The sequence below is a fragment of the Camelus bactrianus genome, chromosome X (assembly GCF_048773025.1).
Source record: "Camelus bactrianus isolate YW-2024 breed Bactrian camel chromosome X, ASM4877302v1, whole genome shotgun sequence".
NCBI lineage: Eukaryota > Metazoa > Chordata > Mammalia > Artiodactyla > Camelidae > Camelus > Camelus bactrianus.
Genome location: NC_133575.1, coordinates 85,890,131 through 85,912,204, shown reverse-complemented (window position 1 = coordinate 85,912,204; position 22,074 = coordinate 85,890,131). Strand labels below are relative to the sequence as shown.

General features: G+C 35.6%; 1 protein-coding gene across 1 annotated transcript in view; it reads left to right on the top strand.

Annotated features, from left to right (window-relative positions):
• Positions 1–22,074, top strand: part of IL1RAPL2 (interleukin 1 receptor accessory protein like 2) — a 919,709-nt gene that overhangs the window by 678,067 nt on the left and 219,568 nt on the right. The window contains exon 6 of the mRNA XM_010963806.3: positions 14,099–14,173. Coding sequence (XP_010962108.2) covers positions 14,099–14,173 — 75 coding nt within the window. The remainder of the gene's footprint in view (positions 1–14,098; positions 14,174–22,074) is intronic.

Below are 22,074 nucleotides of genomic sequence, written 5' to 3'. Positions count from 1 at the left end.
CAATGTTCTCTTAATTTGGTAAGTTAATAATAATTGCTAACATTGATTGAGGACTAACTATGAGCCAGTTCTCTACTTTGCACTTTTGAAGCATGATCTCATTTAATCCTCATAACAATCCTAAAGAGTGGGTGCAATTACCATCCACAGTTAGACATTAAAGAAACAGAATACCCACAGGGAAATATACACAAAATGTTATGATAACTCACAGAGAAAAAAATGTGACAATGAGTGTGTATATGTCCATGAATAACTGAAAAATTGTGCTGAAAACTGGAATTTGACACAACATTGTAAAATGATTATAAATCAATAAAAAATGTTAAAAAAAAAAAAAAAGAAACAGAATACCAAGGTTGTTAAGAAACATGATCAGTATAGTCCCCTGTACTACACAATCGGTCCTTGTTTTTTATCTATTTTATATATAGTAGTGTGTATCTGTTCATCCCAAACACCTAGATTATCCCTCCCTCCTTTCCCCTTCAATAACCGTAAGTTTTTTTTCTATGCCTGTGAGTCTGTTTCTGTTTTGTAAATAAGTTCAATATCTTGTAATAACCTATGTTGGAAAATAATCTGAAAAAGAATATACATATTATTTATAACCTGAATTACTTTGCTGTACACCTGAAACTAACACAACATTGTAAATCAACTATACTTCATTTCAATTTAAAAAAAAAAAAGAAACATGATTAAGGTCACACAGTAAGTGGCAGAGCCAGATTCAAACTCAGGTATTCTTAACCCAGAGTCTGTGCTTTCAACAGCAATATTACACGGTTTGTGACCTAGATAGTGGGTGGCAGATGTTTTTGAAAGTTGGAAGAGGCTTTCCTTTTAAAATCATAACATATAAGCAGCCATCTGCTCTGAATTAGGGTGAGATCAGCCCAATGCTGATGAACATCACAGACATTTCCAAGGTCTGGACACACATGAGACAGGCAAGGATGAGGAGCTTTTGCTGTCCCAGGAACTGAAATTCCCTCTTCAAGAGCTGGACAGTGCTTTTTATTTCTTTTAGGCTCTCTGAGACTTAAGTGGCTATATGCTAGTGAGTTCCAGTTCTCGGGCTCCTACTAAAGCATTGATGGGACATCAGCCCATAGACAAAGATCCTGAAGGTCTGGGTTTCAGTTAGACTTGTAACTAGCCTGGCAGGCTAAAAGCAGAGCAGTAGACACTGAGTCACCCAATGCAGCAAGATTGATCTACAGTGTTTGAACTGGTTGGTAACCCCAGGTAACCACCCTCACAGAAGAAAGTTTTCTGAAAAGCCTTTGGTTCTCTCACAAATGACCAGACCACTTCTTGACTAAAGACACTATTAGAGAAAGTGCATGTTTGCTATAGAAATATCCACTGGCACCAGATCAATGTGGCATATAAGGCCAGAGCAGCCTTGAACACTTGGGTTTCATCTGTACTGGAATATTCTGCAGGGAAGCATTAGTTCAGATCAGTGGATGATGGGGAGAGGGGGTACGTACAACCCTCAGGTGAATTAGAACATACTTGGAAGCTGCTTCATTTAAACCAGTATAGAGAAGCCTGTGGTGTGGAGTGACAGGAAGTGACTATCCTGTCATAGTATTAGCTTGCCTTATGATATTCAAAGCCTTCTTAATCAAAGGTGCAGATTCTCCTTCTAAACACTGAGTCCAATCTCTTTACAAAATCATTTTAAGTAATGAGGGATAATGACAGCTGAGGAAGTGCTTATCCTGTCAGAAAATATGGGGCTATCTCTAAAGTTCCACAGTTAGAGGAGAAGTTTATGAATTTGATTCAGGAACACAAGGCATTCTGTTTTAGGAGACTTGGGTCCTACTTTGAAAAAATTTCTGAGATTTCATCTCTCAGTTTCTAGAGATAGCAGTCCTTGCCCTACTAGCCTCCCAGTTGGACCCAATGAGATAATAATTGAAAGGAGAAAGTGCTTTGTAAATTCAGTTGATTTTTCTCTCTTATCTTCAATTCTTCTGCATTCAGTAATCACATCTTGAAATCACCTAGCTTGTATTTTCTCCTTGGAACTGTGAACAATCATAATTGGCTTCATTTGAAAATCAATTTCAACATCATAGGTCATCAACTTATATTTGGTTAATTAAATTAGTGCTCGTCAGTGTTACGAAGACAGGGAACAAGCTTGGAAACCTCCCAGAGGGTTGCCATCATGTGGGAAATCAATCAGGATTTGTAAGGGCCAGGTTCTGACTTCAGTGATGAAAATGGAAAGCAGAAAGACTTTGTTTTCAGATACTTTCCTGGTAGGATTGAGTTCGTTTCAAATACTATTACATATTCATCCTAGAGAGTTTTATGGGGAAAGAGCCAAGCTTTAAAATCAGACAGACATAGATGTGGGTAACAGTTCTGCCCCCTTTGCTAGCTGGTCAAGTTACCCAACCTCTCTGAGCCTTAATTCCCTCAACAATAAAACAGGCATAATAGTAGTACTCACCTCATAAGAATGTTGTGAGGATTAAATGAGACTAGGAAACTACAGAATAGGAGTCAGAATTGGAGTTTAAATCCTGGTTCTGTCCCTTAGTAGCTGTGTATCCTTAGGGGAGCAGTTTACCTTCCCAGAACCTCAGTTTTCTCATCTGCAAAGTGAAAGTAACATCCTACAATTTATAGGTTTTTTGATGACCATCCATGTGACTTGCTGTCATGCAAACAAATGGGTTAATCATGATTATGATTATGAAATCATGATTATGAAAAATTCTCTGGACATGTAAAGCAAACATGAATGGGAGGGTAAAGGGATAATGCCTGGTGATTTGATAACCGCTCTTTCTTCAACTTCAGACCCCAACTAAGTCAGTCTGCATGTTAGAAAGGTTCTCCACTTAGAAGGACAATTTCTTCCTGTGTTTTAAATATCGTATCATGTTTAATGATTCCCAAAAGAATTAGAAAATTATTCTTGGCATGAAACTTTTGATTCTAAAGTAATTGCTTATTTAATATTCACAGCTGTAGTCCTCACTAGGGACTATAAGCACATCCACATGGTTGAAATTGCTTCAGTGATATTTTGCTTTTTCTTATTCTATATTTCAAAATATTATATTGATAGGCTATGAATGCTGAATGATTTTGACAGCTGTAAATAAATAAATCATTACGCTGAAAACAATAGTATCAATACCAGCCAAATCTACTCAAATAATTGTCTTGATGGACTTCTGTTTGAAATACAAAGAATATGTCTCCATTTACAAACTGATTTGGCTGAAATGAGACCAGGAAATAAAAGTTCATTTTATTAAAATACAACACATGCAATGTAGGTTCTTATTCCATATGCCAGACAAGATGTCATATTCTTCTTTAAATTCCATTTGTATTTTATTTGATTACCTGTTTTGGCATTTTAGTAGGCAGAATAATGGCTCTGCCAAGATGTCCACATCATAATCTGTTAGGACTATGTTAGATTATATAGCAAAAGCAAATTAAGGTTGCAAATGGAATTATGATCGCTAATCACCTGACTTGAAAGTAGGGAAATTATCATGAATTATCCAAGTGAGCCCAATGTAGTCACAGGGGTCCTTAAAAGTAGAATAGAGAGGCAGAAAAGAAGGTTGGTATGATGTAATGTGAGAAGAACTCAACCTACCATTCCTGGCTCTGAAGCTGGAAGAAGGCCAAGCACCAAAGAACGTGGTCACCCTCTATAAGCCGGAAAAAGAAAGGAAATAAATTGTCCCCTAGGACCTCAGGAAAGGACACAGCCCTGCCAACACCTTAATTTTAGTACAGTAAGATCCATGTCAGACTTCTGACCTCCCAGACTATGAGATAATGATAAATGTGTTGTTTTAAACCACTAAGTTTGTGATAACTTGTTACAACAGCAATACAAACTAAAACAGGCAATTACCTCTATTCTTCATTTACTACAGCCATTTGTACATGCCTGTCTTTCATACTTGATGAACCCTTTTGATATGGCTCCATGTATTCTTCAGATTTGTACTTTGCATCCCCAAACCCAGCATAGACACACAACTTGTTTAGAAGGACTATAAACATTTGTTAACTGATTGAAAGAATGAATGACACCAAATAATCCAAGATTGAATTTTTGTCCTACTCTTTGACCTGTAGAATTCTGTAGACACAGCTAAAGGTATTCAGTCAATTTTCCCCAAACTCCATCAATTCAATAAAATAACTGTTTTTGAGATGCTTATATGGAAACAGTAAATAGGATATGTTTTGAATGAAGGAGAAAGAGTCTTAAAAAAATAAGGAAGAGTGGAGATTGTCACTCTAAGTGAAGTAAGTCAGAAAGAGAAAGAAAAAAATACCATAAATCACTTATATGTGGAATCTTAAAAAAGGACACAAATGAACTTATCTACAAAACAGAAACAGACTCACAGACATAGAGAACAAACCTATGGTTACCAGGGGGTAAAGGGGATGGGAAGGGACAAATTGGGAATTTGAAATTTGCACCTCTTTGGGATTAATGGAAATGTTAGCTATCTTGATTGTGGTAGTGGTTTCATTGGTGTATACATCTATCAAAATTTATCAAATTGTATATCTGAAATATGTGTAGTTTACTGTACAGGAATCATACCACAATAAAGGTGTTTAAAAAAAAAACAAGAAAGAGTGGTAATAGCTCATAGCAGCTATGAGCTCAAATTCAACAGTCAAATAGCCTTAGGTTGAATCCTGGATCCATAATGTATTTATCTTGAGGCAAGTCACTTTATCTCACTGAGCCGCAATTTTCTCATCTGTCAAATGTTGACAATATTAGGACCTACTTCATGTATTGTTGTGAGGATTTAATGAGGGAATGAATGTAAAAGAGCTTGGCATGAAATGCATGCTTAATCAACGTTAGCCATGGTGCAGTGGCAAGAATATTGATCTTTAATTCAGGAAACATGGGTTTTGGTCTTCTGCTTTATCACCAATTTGCAATATGATGTTCAGCAAATCCCTTCCTTTTCTGCCTTTCAGTTTATTCATCTGTCAGAATAGCCAGATGAGTTAAATAAGAGTTTGTCTAGCTGTAAAATTATCTGTCCTGTAGTATCTTATTATATTCTTAAGCATTACTGTCAGGGCCAAATTTCTAGAATCTGACAGAATCGAATGAGGATCTTGATGCAAATTAAAAATTGATCTCATAAAGATACGGCATATATATCTATACATCTATATATGCACAATGGAATACTATTCAGCTGTGAGAAAGATGGAAATCCTGCCATTTGTGACCACGTGGATGAACTTGGAGGGCATTATGCTAAGTGAAATAAGTCAGATAAAGACAAATACTGTGTGATATCACTTATATATGAAACCCCCCCAAAAATCCAAACTCACAGAAAGAGACTAGAATGGTGGTTACCAGGGGCTGGAGAGTGGGGAAAATGGGGAGATACTGGTCAAAGAGTATAAACTTCAAGTTAGAAGATGAATAAATTGTGGGGATCTAATACACAGTATTGTGATTATAATGAATAATACTGTACTATATACTTGAAAGTTGCTAAGAGAGTAGATCTTAAATGTTCTCACCACAAAAAAAAGAAATGATAATTATGGGATGTGATAGAAATATTATTTAACTACATGGTGGTAATTGTATTGCAATATATAAGTGTATCAAATCAACACACTGTATACTGTAAACGCACACAACGTTATATGTCAATTATCTGTCAATAAAACCCCCCAAATTAAAATCAATCTATCTTCTATGTGTAACTTCCCATTACTTTGGTCCTAACCATATCCCAAGTTCTGTGTGGAACTCAGTAGTACACTATCTTACGTGATTTCCTTGATAGTAATCACATTGGAATGTGTCAGACATCAACAATATAAGGGTCCAGGGAGTACTATTTTTGAGAGAGAAGGCAAAATCTTTCTTGAGGGGAAAAAGGCAAGATTGAAGAAAAAGCATGCTCTGTGAAGAAAAAAAAATACCATCACAACCTCTGTTTAAGTTTCCATTTTCCCCAAGGTTGTTTTCTTTTCAAGTTTGAAGAAGTTGTTTTATGTCTGGGCAGATTTGTGCTGAATAAACATTGTTCTCTCCAGAGAAGGGCCCTGTGTCAAATGGCATTGAAAAGAAATTGCCCTGCCTTTATGCTCACGCCTTTCCAAAGCTCATGCATTGCTTAAAACTCAAATATTGGTGGAAATAAATATGGAATCTAGAGGAGAGGGCACCTCAAGGCTCTTCACAGCAGCCCAGACCATTCACGACCCTCAAGGCACATCCACTGAATTGCAAGGCAGGACCCAGTCTTTGAGTCAGATGCCCAGAGAAGTTGCTAGGGGGCCTGACCTGTGCAGGGGCAATGGCCAGGTGGGTTGCCCATCACTTCCCTAGCAACTCAGCATCTCCCTGTTAAAGAATTACCTATTGCTTCAAAGGAAGTACCTGACTTTAAGTTATATGCTAAATAAAGACGCATACTTAGAAAGGCTTCAAATGATGGCAGGAGTATTTTTAATGCAACTAGAATGTGTTTGTTTTAAAAGCAATTGAATCCTATGAATATGACCTCCTGTCTGTTTGACTCTGGTTCTCAAGAATTTTATCTTCACATAAGGAACATGAGCCACCACCATCAGTGATAGTGACTTACTAAAGGAAATTATTCTTAGTCAGGAGTAGGGAAGTGTGGGAGATGCATAACAAAATCTCTTAAGGTCGAGCCACCAATGGTTTGAAACAAATCTCTGAATGACTCTTGGAATCACTGGCTTTATTTTTTTTCTTGACCCCATCCCAGCCTTTCTACTACAGCTGGAGCACCTACAAAATACATATTCTCTGTGGACAGAGTTAATAGACAAACAGTATATGTCAGTCTGCCACTCCTGTTTTAAAAAAGGCAGAGAATATTAGAGTTTTGGTGGAGTAAATATTTACAAGAAATTAATTGTTACAGTGTTTTGTTGATGGAGGTAGTAACAGGCTGAAGTGAAAACAAGGCTTGACTTTTAATGGACAGTGATGTACTTCTTAATTTAAAACATGCCAGGGAACTCTTTCCTAAGATGTTTTTAAGTGGAGAAATCACTCATAACAATGCTGTTTGGAATCTTGAGGAAAATAACTATCTGTCTTCAGTAACGTCCCTATTTGTTGACCAACACCGGTGTGAAGACAGGTGGTCAGCGGAGGGTCCTGGGGCCAATTATGTGCCTGCTGTTTAACTGCCTCCTAAGTAATAAAGCCTATTATTTCACATTTTGAGACATCCTTTGAAAGCAACTAGCCTTAGGAAAAGAGGTTCAGATGTCTTCAGTTCATACCAAAGTTTAAATCGCAGAGAGTTCTTTGCAGCCAGATTTGATTAGAGAGAAAGAACATTGGGTGCTTAAAAGCAGGCTGGAGAAGAAACTCTTTTGAAGTAGGGTACATAAAACAAGGAAGCTTAGGGCAAAGGGGATATATTATATTTAAGACTGGTCCTGTTTGGGTTTATAAATTTGGAGGATTAAAGATGGTATTAAATAATATTTGTTATTTATTTTTCCTGGATGATCACCTAGATCAGGGGATTCTCAGCCTAGTAATTCTAGACATGACATATTTACAACATATGGGACTTTATAATCATTAAGTAGTCAGTAAAATATGTGCATCATAATTCAGAATTAGGAAGTCTATGAAGTTAATTCAGAAAAAGATGTTCCTTTCTAAGGAATACTAGTGCTTATGATGTTTCCAGAATGCAGCAATTTCTGGATTCATTTTTATCAATTTATGAAATCTTGAAACTAGTTAACTACTTTGGCTAGGCTTGACCAATCTCCCTTCATGATTACAGGAAACCATTAAAGATATTAACAAGATCCCTGGCTCTGCCTCGACTTAATGTGCTTAGTAAGGACCTCCATTTTCTTTTCCGACATGAAGACTATTCCCAAGTCTCCTTTTCCAAGATCTTCAATTCCCTCAGGACATCAGAGAACCTAAGTTTCCTGCAAGACAGTGGTTCTCAGCCTGGGGTGGTTTAGCTCCCCAGGGGCATTTGCCAATGTCCGGAGACATTTTTGGTTTTTTACAACTGGGGGAGAGGGCTACTGGAATTAGCAGGCGGAGGCCAGGGATGCTGTTAAACAACTTACGATGCACAAGACAGCCATCTACAACAGAGAATTGTCTGGCACTGAAAGTTAATATTGCTGAGTTTGAGAAATCTTGCTTTGGGGGGATTCTTCTTTTACTCAAGGTGTGCATGCCGTCTTGACCAAGATCTGGAGTTAAAAACTTGTCCATTCAGCCTCTCTTTCCTGGGATTTTGAATCTTGAAAAAAGTGACCCAAGGACAAAAAACAAGACACAACACGACAAAGCAAAGCATTTAAAAAGAAAAACACAGTTGGAATGAATTCAATCCAGTGATGAGATCAAGATGAAATTGTTGTGTAGTGCCTTTTGCCTGTGCATCTAGACTTGATCTGGTTTCTTTCCTGTATCTAAACTTAGTTCCCCAGACATCCTGTTCATCCTTGAGATACCCTTCTGATAAGTTCCCTTTTTGCTTAAATTAGTTTCTGTTCACTGTAACCTAAGAACCCTATGGGAAGCACCCACTTTTGGAGAAAGAATACTGTGGGAAAATAACTTGGAGATTGTGTTTATTTGTTCCACAGTGTCAGACACTTCCTTAATTGCTGGGTAATGTGAGACATGATTCTTATCTAGGAGCTTCCAAATCTGGTTAGGGAGACTAGATATACCCATGTAAGGTGAGGTTTACATTGTATTCAAAGCAGTGTATACCATGAACCAAATGCGGAAGGCTTTCTGGAGGGTGTAGGACTTAAACTGACTTTTGGCAGATAGATAGGACTTGGGATGATAAAAAGGAAAGGGAAGATCTTAGGCATCACAGGCATGGTAAGATCAGGCAGAACTCATTTCAGATCCCTGTTTTACAAGTCCAGAGCTCCTTGACTTTGGAAAAGTTATCTGTAGAGTGTAATATAAAATGCCTTAGAACAGTGACTAGCACAGAGCAGATTCTAAATAAATGAGAACTCTGATAGCTATTATTATTTGTCTCCAAGTTTAGGGAAAGTGTTTAAGCCAAGATGCAGAGTTTGAAATTAATGCAATGTATTAATAGGGCAGATAAGGAAAGTAACTTGGCCGAATAGTGACGAGCACAGAGCAGATTCTAAATAAATGAGAACTCTGATAGCTATTATTATTTGTCTCCAAGTTTAGGGAAAGTGTTTAAGCCAAGATGCAGAGTTTGAAATTAATGCAATGTATTAATAGGGCAGATAAGGAAAGTAACTTGGCCAAACAAAGCACAGATAAAGTAGAAGAGTAGTTAAGAAGGCCGGAAGGGTTGGTTTGTTTTTTGTTGTTGTTTTTGTTGTTGTTATTGTTTTTTAAGTCTACATTGTAGTTGCCTTTATGTTCATAGCTGACAGGTTCAGATTTTATCCTCTTATGTAGGAGACATTGGTAGATTCTATATGGTTAAATGTTGTGATGAAAATAGTGATTTTGGAATGCGACTTCAGTGCTAGTGTGTTGAATGGATTTGGACGGATCCATTTTATTGACCTTAACATACACAGTCCATAGTGGCTTCATTCATAGAAATTAGAGAGTCACTTTATGATTCTAATGGGTTCATACATTTAGTGTTCTTGCATCAAGCTGTCCTTCCTCTCCCTTCTACTTGGCTCTCTGGCAAGTCTAATTAAACAGAAATCAACAACAAAAAAGGACGATGAAACTTGTAATGACAGTTTTTCACGCTTAGTCTTATAGTCAAGTAAATTGATTTATTTAATCAAACAATTAATTCTACTGAGTTCTTATACTCGGTTCATGGAAATGGACCAATCATTTCAGTCAAACCAATTGATCTGTTTCTGCAGGTGGATACAACTTTTCCCTTTAATAGAAAAAAAAAAAACTTTCCATTCTTCTCTGGAAAGTTAGTGTCGAACATATAAAACCTAGCTTTAGGAAGAAGCAGGCAGTAACAGTAGTAGCTTCACTAGCACATTAAGACTAATGTCATGGCATACTCAGTAGAGTAATTATATTTAAGGATAATTAAACATAAGCAGCTACAGAGGGAAATGCAAGGGAGGAATTGTGGACTAAAATGTTAGTACCAAACTGCATCCCGAGCTCCCATTCTTTCAATCAAAGCATGAAGCTGGAGCAGCAAATTCAAAGACTAGCTCAGACCCCAATTAGTCCCTCTAGAGGTCCATGATAACTTTTCTAATAAAATTGTAAATCTCCACTGTGTTGTTCATGGGGTCTGGTATCGACAGTTCTCCCCTTCATTTCCCAAACAGTAACTGTGCATTTTAGATGAGATTTAAAAAAAAAGGAAGAAGAAGAAAGAAATGAGCTCATGGCAGCATGTGCTCTAGCTAATCTGCAAATGCTATAATTATGCTGGGCGCTGATAGATTTGTCTATGGGCTGGTGGTCAGGATCCAGATGAACTGCTGCAGTTGCTGCTTTATCATCACAAATGTTCTGCACTTCTTAGCAATTCCCAGACCTAGACACGATATTGGAATTTAATGAGGCTCCACGCCCATACATCCCACTGAGATGTGTTAGGATCTAAAGTGCAAGTTTAGATCCTCTTTCATTCATGGCTTTGGGAGAAAAAAATGTATGTGCATGGAATGTCCTACAGAAATCATGTTTCAGCTGGCTGTTTGCCACAAAGCCACTCCCACTGGCTTGGCAACCTTAGCATAGTTAATTAGGGTGTAGTCAAAGACACTAAAACCATTGATTCAGTACTGATCGTTTTTTACCCATTTCCTGCCTACAGCTTATATCTGTCTTCCTATCCATTCTGCCTATGGGGGCTTTTGGTCACAAGGGGGCACCAAATGAGACAATGTACGCTTCATTTAAGCTTCATCTCTAAGGTGGCCATAATTGTAACCATCTTCCTTACCTTCCAAGGTCATTGTGTAGATCACATGAACTAATGTATCTAAAAGCACTTTGACAATTATGAACCACCTGTAAATGTAAGGCACTTAAAATTATCAACACTAATAAATATCACTTCAGTAATTGACATTGAACAATAATAAAATTAGAGTAAATATATCCATTATCCATGGCAGGAGATAAGGATGGGGGGCAACAATGTCTCCAAATTCATATCCTGATGAAAGTAGGACAAGATATTTCTCTTTGAGCATTATAAACATTACTTACAGTTACTTCCCGCCCATCACATCCCAATTGGAGGCAGGACATATTTGAAAATAAGACTAAGAACAGTTTCCAGAAATCTAAGTGTCTGTAATATCGATGTGTAAGGCAAATTGACAATGGTTCTACAAAGTAACCAAAATGATTATTTTATAAATAAAATGTAGGTGGCTGGACTTTAATTAATTAAAATTAAATAATAAAATTATTCATGTTTTGAGTACACAATATATGCATGTTATTCAAAATGTATAAAAGGTATACAGTGAAAATGGAATCTTCCTCTGCCTGTCCATACCACCCTTCTCCCACCTCACACTCTACTATTCCTCAGCCACGCAGTTTCTCTCCTTAGAGGAAATCGCTGTTACGAGTTTCACATGTATTAATTCAGAATTATGCCGTACTTATACAAACAAGTTTATATATACATGTGTGCGCACAAACACACACACACACACACACATATATATTCTACACAAAGGATAGTATACTGTGCACTCTGTTTGTAACATTACTTTGCATTGAATACTCTATCTTGGAGATATTTTTATAATAGATACACAGGTTTGCCTAATTCTTTTAAACTGTGCGTTGTAATACATCATTATATGGAAGTAACATAGTATTATTTAACCAGTCTCCTACTGATAGATAATTTGGTTGTTTTCAGTATTTTGCTATTACAAACAATAGCAAACAATAAAATTGACCCGTGACTGGGTTTTGAATACAAATATTTAAATTTTGTTTAAAATATATCCTTTATATTTCACATGATATTTAAATGTAAGATTAAGAGTAACTGAAATATTGAGGAAATGGAGACTACAGATATTGTATTTGTATGTTTGGCTGTATTTTGCCAAAATCAACTTAGAAAAATGTATTTTTCAATTCCATAAAAACAAGATGTCTTGCAGGCCATCAATAAAGATTTGTTGGAAAAATGAGAACAATTCACGAAAAATTTTCCCTTAGCAGTTTGGATATCAGGAAGATTAAGCTAATGTTATGTAAAGCTCTTTCCTGGTTCATTTGTTTGTTATGAAAAATTATTTTGGGAATCTTGCCAAATTTGTATATTTCCCTAATCTTACCTATCTTATGATTAACTTAAGTTTCTCTCTTCCTCTAAATATCTTTGCAATATGAAATGAACTTCTCTCGTGTTGTCAGGGAGTTCCTAAGCCAATCAATTAACAATGGTTTAATGATTATCTCTAATTACCCAGCTCTATTCTTTGTCTCTTGTGAATTACAAAGAAGAATAAAACATTTCCCCTTAATAGGTAAGAGTCCAGTTGGATAGTTGACTACTATATATGAAATAGATAAGCAGCAAGGTCTTACTGTATAGCACAGGGGACTATATTCAATAGCTTGTAATAGCCTATAATGAAAAAGAGTATAAAAAGGAATATATATATATGTAACTGAATCACTATGCTGTACACCAGAAATCAACACAACATCGTAAACCAACTATATTTCAATAAAAAAAATACGGGAACAATTAAAAAGAACTCAGGATATAAATAATAGCTTGATATAAGATTTGGCATAAAGCATTTTGTATTTGTGCCAAGTCCTCACACTTCTTTTTTCTGAAGGCCTCTTAAGTTTGCCTCCTTTTAAAAAAAAACTTTCCCCAGACTTTACCACTCTGACTCCTCATCCTCTCACTGCAGCATTGTTACCTCATACTCTTAGCTGGTTTTGTTCTTTTCCAGCCCATTCTACATTCTATGTATCAAGCCAATCATCTTTAGACAGTACTTCCCTTGAGTCTTTTGTTACTGTTGTTCCAAAAGTCTACAATGGCCTTCTGGTCTACTACATCGTGTCCAAATTCCTCTGCATGTTTCTCAGGATCTTCCAGAATCAAGCTCTGTCCTATCTATCTCCTATTATTTCCAATCACTCCACATCATGACTGACTTGCTTTTACCCCACCCACCCAATTCCTTCTTACCAGATTATTCTACTCTAGTTACAGTATGCTTGCTAAGTTCTACCTGTGTTTCTCAATTTGTGTTATTAGTTTTTCCTGCCATTCTTCTTCCTTATTCTACCACTCCAAATGTTCTCCATTCCTTAAAGTCTGTGTGGAGACCCATATCCTTCAGAAACTTTCCCCAACCCTGCCAGCAAATACTGACCTCTCCTTTCTCCATTCCTTTACCATATATAGCCTTATAACTCAAATGCTACATTTTTTTTACTAGACTGTTTTCTTTGTTCTATTATCTCTTTATTTTGATGTGCTGATTCTGTGTTCATATTCCTAGAATGTAAATTGCAGGCAAAGATAAAAACTACTTTCTTCTCCCTTAATACTTAGCACAAGATTTAGTGGACAGAAGATGTTCAATCAGTTTTTTTGATCAATTATGCTACTAAATGTACCAGTGTTTTATCATATTGTTTTAGAGGTTGAGGTGGGGAATGAGGTATGATTCAGAGGTGCAGAAGGTTCAACCCACTGGCAGTTTCATTAAGAATATTTAGTACCACAAAGTAGGAATGAAGATTTAACATTTATATGATTATACTTTTAAAATCTATATTTCTTCACACTCACAAGCTTATACAACAACTCAAAATAGACCATTTGTTTGATCTTGTTGGCAAGTGTAGCTGTCAAAATGACCTATTTACAGTGAATTAATGCTGCTCTAAATGTGCTGGAGAATGGATATTGTATGGGTATAGTAACTACTCAAGTAGGAACACTGTCTAATAAACGTTTACACAGTATCAAGTCTACAAACGTTAAATATCATACACCGTAGAATCTTTCTCATCCTGTAATTTAATCTCAATTTTTCTATTACCTTTTTTCATTTTCTCTTCTAGCTTTACTCACAGACAAGCCTCCCAAGCCATTGTTCCCCATGGAGAATCAGCCAAGTGTTATAGATGTCCAGCTGGGTAAGTCTCCTTCCAGGAATAATAGATCCTAAACTTACTCTCTGTTAGCAGATGGGAAAAATTGCATGAACCAGGAAAGGTTTATTGCTACTGTTATTACATGCAAATCAATTTGTGCCTGCTCATTTATAACCTTGGAGTTTAGTGCAATAGCAGTTTAAGGAAATGAATTTGTATTGCATCAAGGAATGGTAATACTAATTGGTTACACTGGGTATGAAGTGTGCTGTAGGACAGAGCTTTTTAAGTCTGTGATTGATAGGTTCATAGGTGTCATGCATTGGTGATTGGTACAGAAAACTTCCCATGCTTGTCAGCCCCAAATTTGTATTTAGAGAGCATTAACTCATGCTGAACAAGCACTTTTTAAAATAAAATAGCCCCTCAGTACAGCCTTCAAAATGATTTGGTAATATGACTTCCAATGGCACAACCCAGGGCTATTTAAAACTTGTTTTTAGGTTGAGATCCTGAATATTTATGAATCATATGGTGTTGGAAAAAGTAAGTTGATTTATGGGTGCTCTTGTCTTTTTACAGACTCAAATAAGGACACGAGGTTTTGAGCCTCCTTTTTGAGTCTCCTACCACTAAATTTATATTTCAAGAACTGTAAGCTTGAAACTCAGAGGCCTGCTAGTGTCTCTTTCAAACCATGGCCTTTAATACCTGTGATCTTTAGTCTATCTTAGGTTTTATTCTATTCTTCAATTCTAATAATTTCTTCAGTTCTAAACAAGAGAACTGAGTAAATATGCTAGAAATGTATTTGACTTACTTGGGGCATATGACTTATTGAAGTGTGTGACCATAGTGATACGTACCAATTATATAGCGAGGGAAGATGAATTGGCATCAGTATTTCACTAACTTTGGTAGTTTTTGACTCAACTTTTGATCTTTTCAATCCACCTTGGATTGTTAGAGGCTTATTTCTGTCTTGAAAATAGGTGAGGGAAAATTACATTCCTAAGAGCTTGGTCATTTTTCTAAAATGAAATATAGCACGTTATATTTAATGCAGCCTAGCAGTTTGAGGACCAGAGTTAAGTATTTTAAAACAAAAAGAAGAGAAAATAATAAACATGTTGTCAGGAGTGGGCTATGGAAATGGTGAATATTTTGTAGATAATGTTGAACTATTAGACTCTGGCTCTCCCCCCACGCCTTGTATATTATTATGCAGAGTCATCACATTTTGTTAAAACCAAATCTAGATGTGCTGACACTCCCTCAGTAAGTTTTACTTACATCTTTCCATTCACACTGATATAAAAATACTTCAAGGGTACTCTGTGGTTTGCCAGGGGTTACATGAAGCCGTAAGATAATCTCGTATCATTTGTTTTCATGGAGATTCAGGTGGATAAGTTATTTTTATATGAAAACATAAATTGAGAAGTAGAAAGCAAAATTCACACAACTATTTCAAATAAAACAGAACTAACTTTTGTGTTTGTATCCCCTGGGTGGATATGTCTTCATTCTCCTCTGTCATTAAGAAAACTTCAGCAGAAGAGTTTGAGGAATATTGTTCTAAAGCAAGGAGGGAGACCCTTGTAGGGAGTAAAATTCATTCAGGTTCACTGGGTGTCACACTTGTGTGTGCTATTCAGGAAATCTCTGAGATGTGTGCTTTGTATAAATATATATTCCAACATAGGTATATATGCCAAAATAACTCACCAGCATTACCCTGTAAAATTACTAAAGCAATTTGCTTCCAATTTACATTAGATGCAAAGCTGAACTTTTCAGTTTTTAGTTTGTTACACAATTTGGAAACAACTTTATTGACAGAAAGATGGAGACCTGCCCATTTTTCATTCTAGAAAGGCTGTTTCTCCAAGATGCTAAATCAACCGTGTAATTCAGAGAAAGAAAAACAAAATCAGTTAAATAAGATCTTTGGCATTTCAAGGAGCACATGGCTGGTTAATTTTAAGTGATTTTAACTTTTCCACAGATTTATTTAGTTCATTTATTCACAACTGGAAATCATTTTGTAATTTACTCTTATGCCTCAATACTAAAGTGATGTTAGGAGCACGATAAATGTCAGAGAATTCTTTAGTGTTGATGGGGGCTCTGCAGTCAGAATGATGAAGGTTTAGAAACCCCAGGCATAAAAAAGAGCTAGAGACAGATAACTGGCGTGATTGGACATCTCTGTCTATATCTTGAAAACATTCAGAATTCAATCAGGTCATGAAAACTTCTGGAAATTGTTTTCGTTCATTTTTAAAAGTTTATAAAGCACATGTAGCTTTAGACATCCTTAAACTAGAACTAAAACCAGAACTACCAAAAAATACAACAATCCAAGCCAAATGACTAAGTACATTACCAAGTTCAGTTTTCCCAAATCTCAATATTTAAAAATCTGAGACAACATTGTAGTAGATTAAAGTTAGCCACAGTTTTTTTTTTTCCTATTCGTACCATTTAAACATAGTTCCTCATTCCCCTCCTCTTGAAACTGGACTGGCGTTAGGGATGTATTTGACCAATAGAGTACTGCAGAAATGATATTCTGAGATATTAGAGGCTGTGTCAAAAGATATCTTGTAACATCTCTTCATGTCTCTTGGTCTGGTCTGAAACTACCATGCTTTGAGAAACTCAAGCTGCATGTAGAGGCCCTAGAGGATGAGACTTCATGTAGAGGAAGAGAGGCCAATAAAGCAGCCAGGCACCGGACACGTGAATATAGAAGCCATGTTGGAAGTGGACCCTCCAGCCCCAGCTGCCCTGGCTTATGTATGCCATGTAGGTCAGAGGCAAACCATTGAGCTGAACTCTTCTCAGATTTCTGACCCAAAAATTCATAAGCAAAGTAAAATGGTTGTCATTAGGCACAAAGCTAGGTGTTTGTTAAACAATAGATACCCAGAACAAACATTAATTTTCCCTAGAACATCTTTAACTCCATTTTCCTCATGAATAAGAATCCCACGCAGGCATTGTATGCAAAATTAGAAATATTGTAAGAAATATTTGTGTACAAGCTTCAAGGTAGTTTTAGAAAACATGGTCTGGAATAATTATTTATGTATTTGTTTAAGAATTACACTCAGGTCTCAGTTCTGCATATTTGTAAAGGCAATCCAGTAAATTAAACATTTTAGTATACATTTTAGTGCATGGAGCCGGCATCAGTACAGATGTTTTGTTGTGTCTCTAGAGGAAAATAAACATCTTGACTTTCTGCTATAGTGTAATCCATTAGTCATCCACAAGATTCTGGAAATTTACATACTTTTTGCTGACATAGTGATGACAGTTTGGTTGTTGCTAAATTGTGTTCACATTGTAATGCTGAAAGAAGATTAATCTTAACCAAATAACTATATATTTTGAGATGTTAAACATGTTCTTAACGAAATAGTATTAAAACTATTGCTCTCACAAAGTAAGCCTATTCAGCTAAAGCTGCCTGTGGTAATGTGTAAAATATAAAGATAAAAGTAATGTACCAAACACTCACACAAATCTAATTTGGTCTTGTATCTGCCATTTCTTTTCTCCCTCTGGAGGTAAATTTAGATTTAAATTTGGTGAATAAACCTTTGCTATACCAGGGCTAATTATGATTTTGGCAGTTGAAAAGGAATATATTTTCAATAATTTTTATAAGAAAAATAACACTGCATCACATTATATTAATTTATATTGTACTTTAACACCAAATTATTAAACCATCATAATGACATATGCCCCACTTGAAATGTGTTGATGCAAGGTAGACCGCTTCTTTTGGACACTGCTTTTTTAAGGAACCCAAATGCATGCTTTGCAAACTGTAGCAGACTTCTAGAAACATTGAAACAGCCATGAACAAACATGGGTGAAAAGATTTTGAGATCTGACATTTAATTTCAATTAAAGGTGAATTTGAAAATATGCCCTGTTCTTCTCATTGATGATGTAAACTATTTTTCCTGGAGGTTTCCTAAGACTTAAATTACCAGTCAGTGTTGTGCAGAAAATAAACACCATTTACTTCTCTTTTTGTGTCAAAGAGTCAAAAAGAAAGCCTGGGTGCCTAAATCATATAAGAAAAACTCAAACCAGTGAAATAGTCCAAGCTAATTGAATGCCAGATGAATCTGACCCGGTATGAAAGATTCTCTTCATTTCCCTTCTCTTCTCATTCAGAATTTATTTTATTTTTACAGGCTGTTTAAATTCATATTTCATGACTGTGTTAGGTGCTACTGGCTCAAAGTTTCTCTGTGTATATAAGGTGTGTTAATCTTCGTCAGAAATCGATTTCACCTGCATGTCAGTTTCTACTGAAAATTATATTCAGTCCCCCAAGAGACTACTGTAAAAGACTATAAGAGAATAAGGCAAAATATAATATTTAATGCAAAACTCAGGACCACAACACAAAAATAAATAACTAATTTAACCCTGAATTAGGAAATTAGATGTGCAACCAAATCTATCATTTTTTAAACTCAATTTACCTAAAAACATTTTTTGACTTCTTAGTGGATGACAAACACTGTGTTAGCTCTTGGGGATATAGGAGTGAATAAAATGAGGTCCTTGTCCTTAAGATGTTTCTCAGTCTAGTGGGGAAGACAGATGTGTAAGCAGAATTATAATGTAATATGATAGCTGCCAAAACAGAGATGAGAAAAGGGAGAGTGACTTTTTCGTGGCAAGACCTCATAAATTAACAGTTCTGCAGTCTTTGACTTTAACTTAATGTAATGACAAATTTGTATAACTTCAATTCAAATGCTAAATTTATTTGAAAACAATTTAAAATTGCCAAAGATAAAACCTTTGGAAATAATAAATTGTCCACCATTTCTTCAATATGGCAAATACTAAAAATGGCAACTTATGATATCCCCAAGTCTCCTCAGTTTAGCAAAATTAAGCCAAGTCTTTCTAGTTGTCATAGAACAAATAAACCAAAGCAAGTCACCAACTGAGTTAAAATGTCAAGCCGTAATTAATACCAATACGAATAGCAAATACATGATCATTTCATTAGCTCGGATCATGTCTTAGTATATGCGTCGAGTGTATAATGGCCATAGCAGGGGATTTAATTTTTTTTGCTTTTGTGTGCTCCTCCTATGCTTTTAGCTTCAAATAACTCCTTGAAAATCGTCATTTAATCTTGAAAAAGTAAAGACTTTGGAGAGGAAGAAGAAGGGTATCCTGAGTTCACTCAGCATTCTTGGCACATGTAATTGGAGCTAGTTCATGGCAGCATTCACTGTCCCTTGTAGATATTCTAGGGTTAGTGAGCTGTTTCCAAAAGATCTATTTTTTGCAGCATAACATGTACAAACTTAGCATGGACTACCCCAAACTGCAAACCATTCTATTGCCCAGATTGTACAACATGTGTATTAGGTACAACTTTGGAAATTATGGGCTAAGCCTTTTCCCTAAGAGTTGGTTACCATATTAATGCTTGAAACTGTGACTGGTTTACTTACTTCGTGTAAGTTTATATAATTTAGTCATACTTGCTTTGAGACTCTTGAAAATGAAAAGAAAAAGTTTACATTTTACTAATGATTTATCTGTAATGTAACAAGTTTATTATGAATATCTTAGGAACAACATGATTGTAGACCAGAACTCTACCCCATATATTGCTATTTTGGGGGCACTGATGAAATTTATGTCTCATTGGGATATTAATATAAGCTTGAAGGTGTTTCATCACACTTTCATTAATGCCAATACCATGATTTTACACATATCAAAACAAAATTATTTGAGAGTTTACTATTTATAGCCGCTACAATGGGCATTTGTGCATACACTCTCTTATTTATTCCTCATAAGAGCCCAAAGTAGTCGTAGGTATTATTGAACCATTTTGCATGTGAGGAAACTCGGCCTCATACAGATGAAATAACTTTTCTGAGGCTACATATTTAATAAGTGGTAAAAATGGGATTTCAATCAGATTTGTCTTGACTCCAAAGTTATTGTTATTTTTATTATGGCATACTGAGTATGATAATTTATCTAGGCCCAAAATTATATCGTCAAAAAAGCTACTAGGCTACTAGAGACATTTTAATAATAACAACAGCAACAATAATAGTAACTATATATGTATTATAACTCTAAATAAAATAATAACTATTTAACAATATCTCTACTACTACTACTACTAGTTATATTGTTATAATAATATGTAGTGTGATTTAATAGTAGCTCTACTACTGCCACTAGTTATTGTTAGCAGTTGTATACTAGTAGAGCTATCATTTATTGCTGGCTTACCATGTACTGACATTATGTTAAATACTTTATATGAATTATCTCATTTAATCCTCCCAATAATTTTATGAGATAGATACTATTTGTCCCATTTTTATGAGAATTATTAAGATACTGTTCATATACCACACAAGTGACCCACTTCAATCATACATTTCAATAGTTTCTAATATAGGCAGAGTTGTGCAACCACCACCACAATCAATTTCAGAACATTTCCACATTCCCAAAAGAAACTTCAAACCCATGAGCAGTCACTTTTCAGTCCCCTTCTACCCCCTCCACCATCTCCAGGCAACTACTAATCAATTTTCTATATATTTATATTTTTGTATGTTGCTGTGTATTTATATTTCTGTAAATTTGCCTATTCTGGACATTTAATATAAATGAAATCATACAACATGTGGTCTTTTGGGACTGGCTTATTATGCTTAGCATATTGTTCTCAGAGTTCAAACATGTTACAGCTTCTATCAGTAATTCATCCCTTTTCAATTGGCAAATAATATTCTATTATACAGATGTACTGCATGTTATTTATCCATTAATCAATTAAAGGACATTTTGGGTATTACCACTCTTTGCCTATTACAAAACAATGCTGCTTATAAATATTAGTGTACAAATTTTTGTGTGGACATATGTTATCAATTCTCTTGGGGTTATCATTCCTACCTAGGAGTAGAATTATTGGGTCATCGGTCACTCTATTTTTAACTTTTTAAGGAACTGCCAGATTTTCGTCCAAAGCAACTGCACCATTTTACATTCTCAGTAGAAATACACAAGGATTCCAATTTATGCACACCCTCATCGACACTTGTTATTTTCCATTTTTTATAATAGTTATCCTAATGGGTATTTTGTAGTGTCTTATTTTGGTTTTGATTTGCATTTCTGTAATGATTAATGATGTTGAGCATCTCTTTGTGTGCGTATTTGCCATTTGTATGTCTTTGGAGAAATGTGTATGGTCCATTTTTAAAAGGAGAAAATTTGTCTCAGAGAAGTCAAAAACACTTACCCAAGTTGGTAAGCAGTTTATAATGAGACCTGAGTTGACACTCTTAACATTTACTCATAATGTCCATTAATGTTCTTACCCATAATGTCCATTAATGTTCGTACTGTTTTTTACTCAGTCTTCCTGCACTGGGGACTTAGTTTTGTTCCCTTTTTAAAAATGGATTTTGGACAGAAGGCAAATGATCCTATAGGAGTAAGTTAAAAGAATATTTAGTGTGAAAATAGAAATGAGTAAGAGAGCATTATTTTGACTTTTTGACCTTTGTAACTCAGGCCAACACACTTTTCCAATGACAGACTAATTCAGAAGCTGCAGACGACCTGAAAACTGGCTATGAAACACAAAGCAGTATAGAAAACCTTTCCAAAGGGATGTACACTTAATGGCCAGAAAGCTGCATGTACTCTAGCATCTGAACTGATATCAAGAAATCCATCTGTGTCACTCATTGACAGGAAGGATAGATTAGAGACTGAAAAAATAAATTAGGGAACTCTCTGCTTTTAGAATTTATTAGGAATATGTGTCAACTGAGGACACTTCCCTAATAGCATGTTCTGCCAGTATTAATATCAATACCATCACTTTATAATACTTTTCAGCAGTT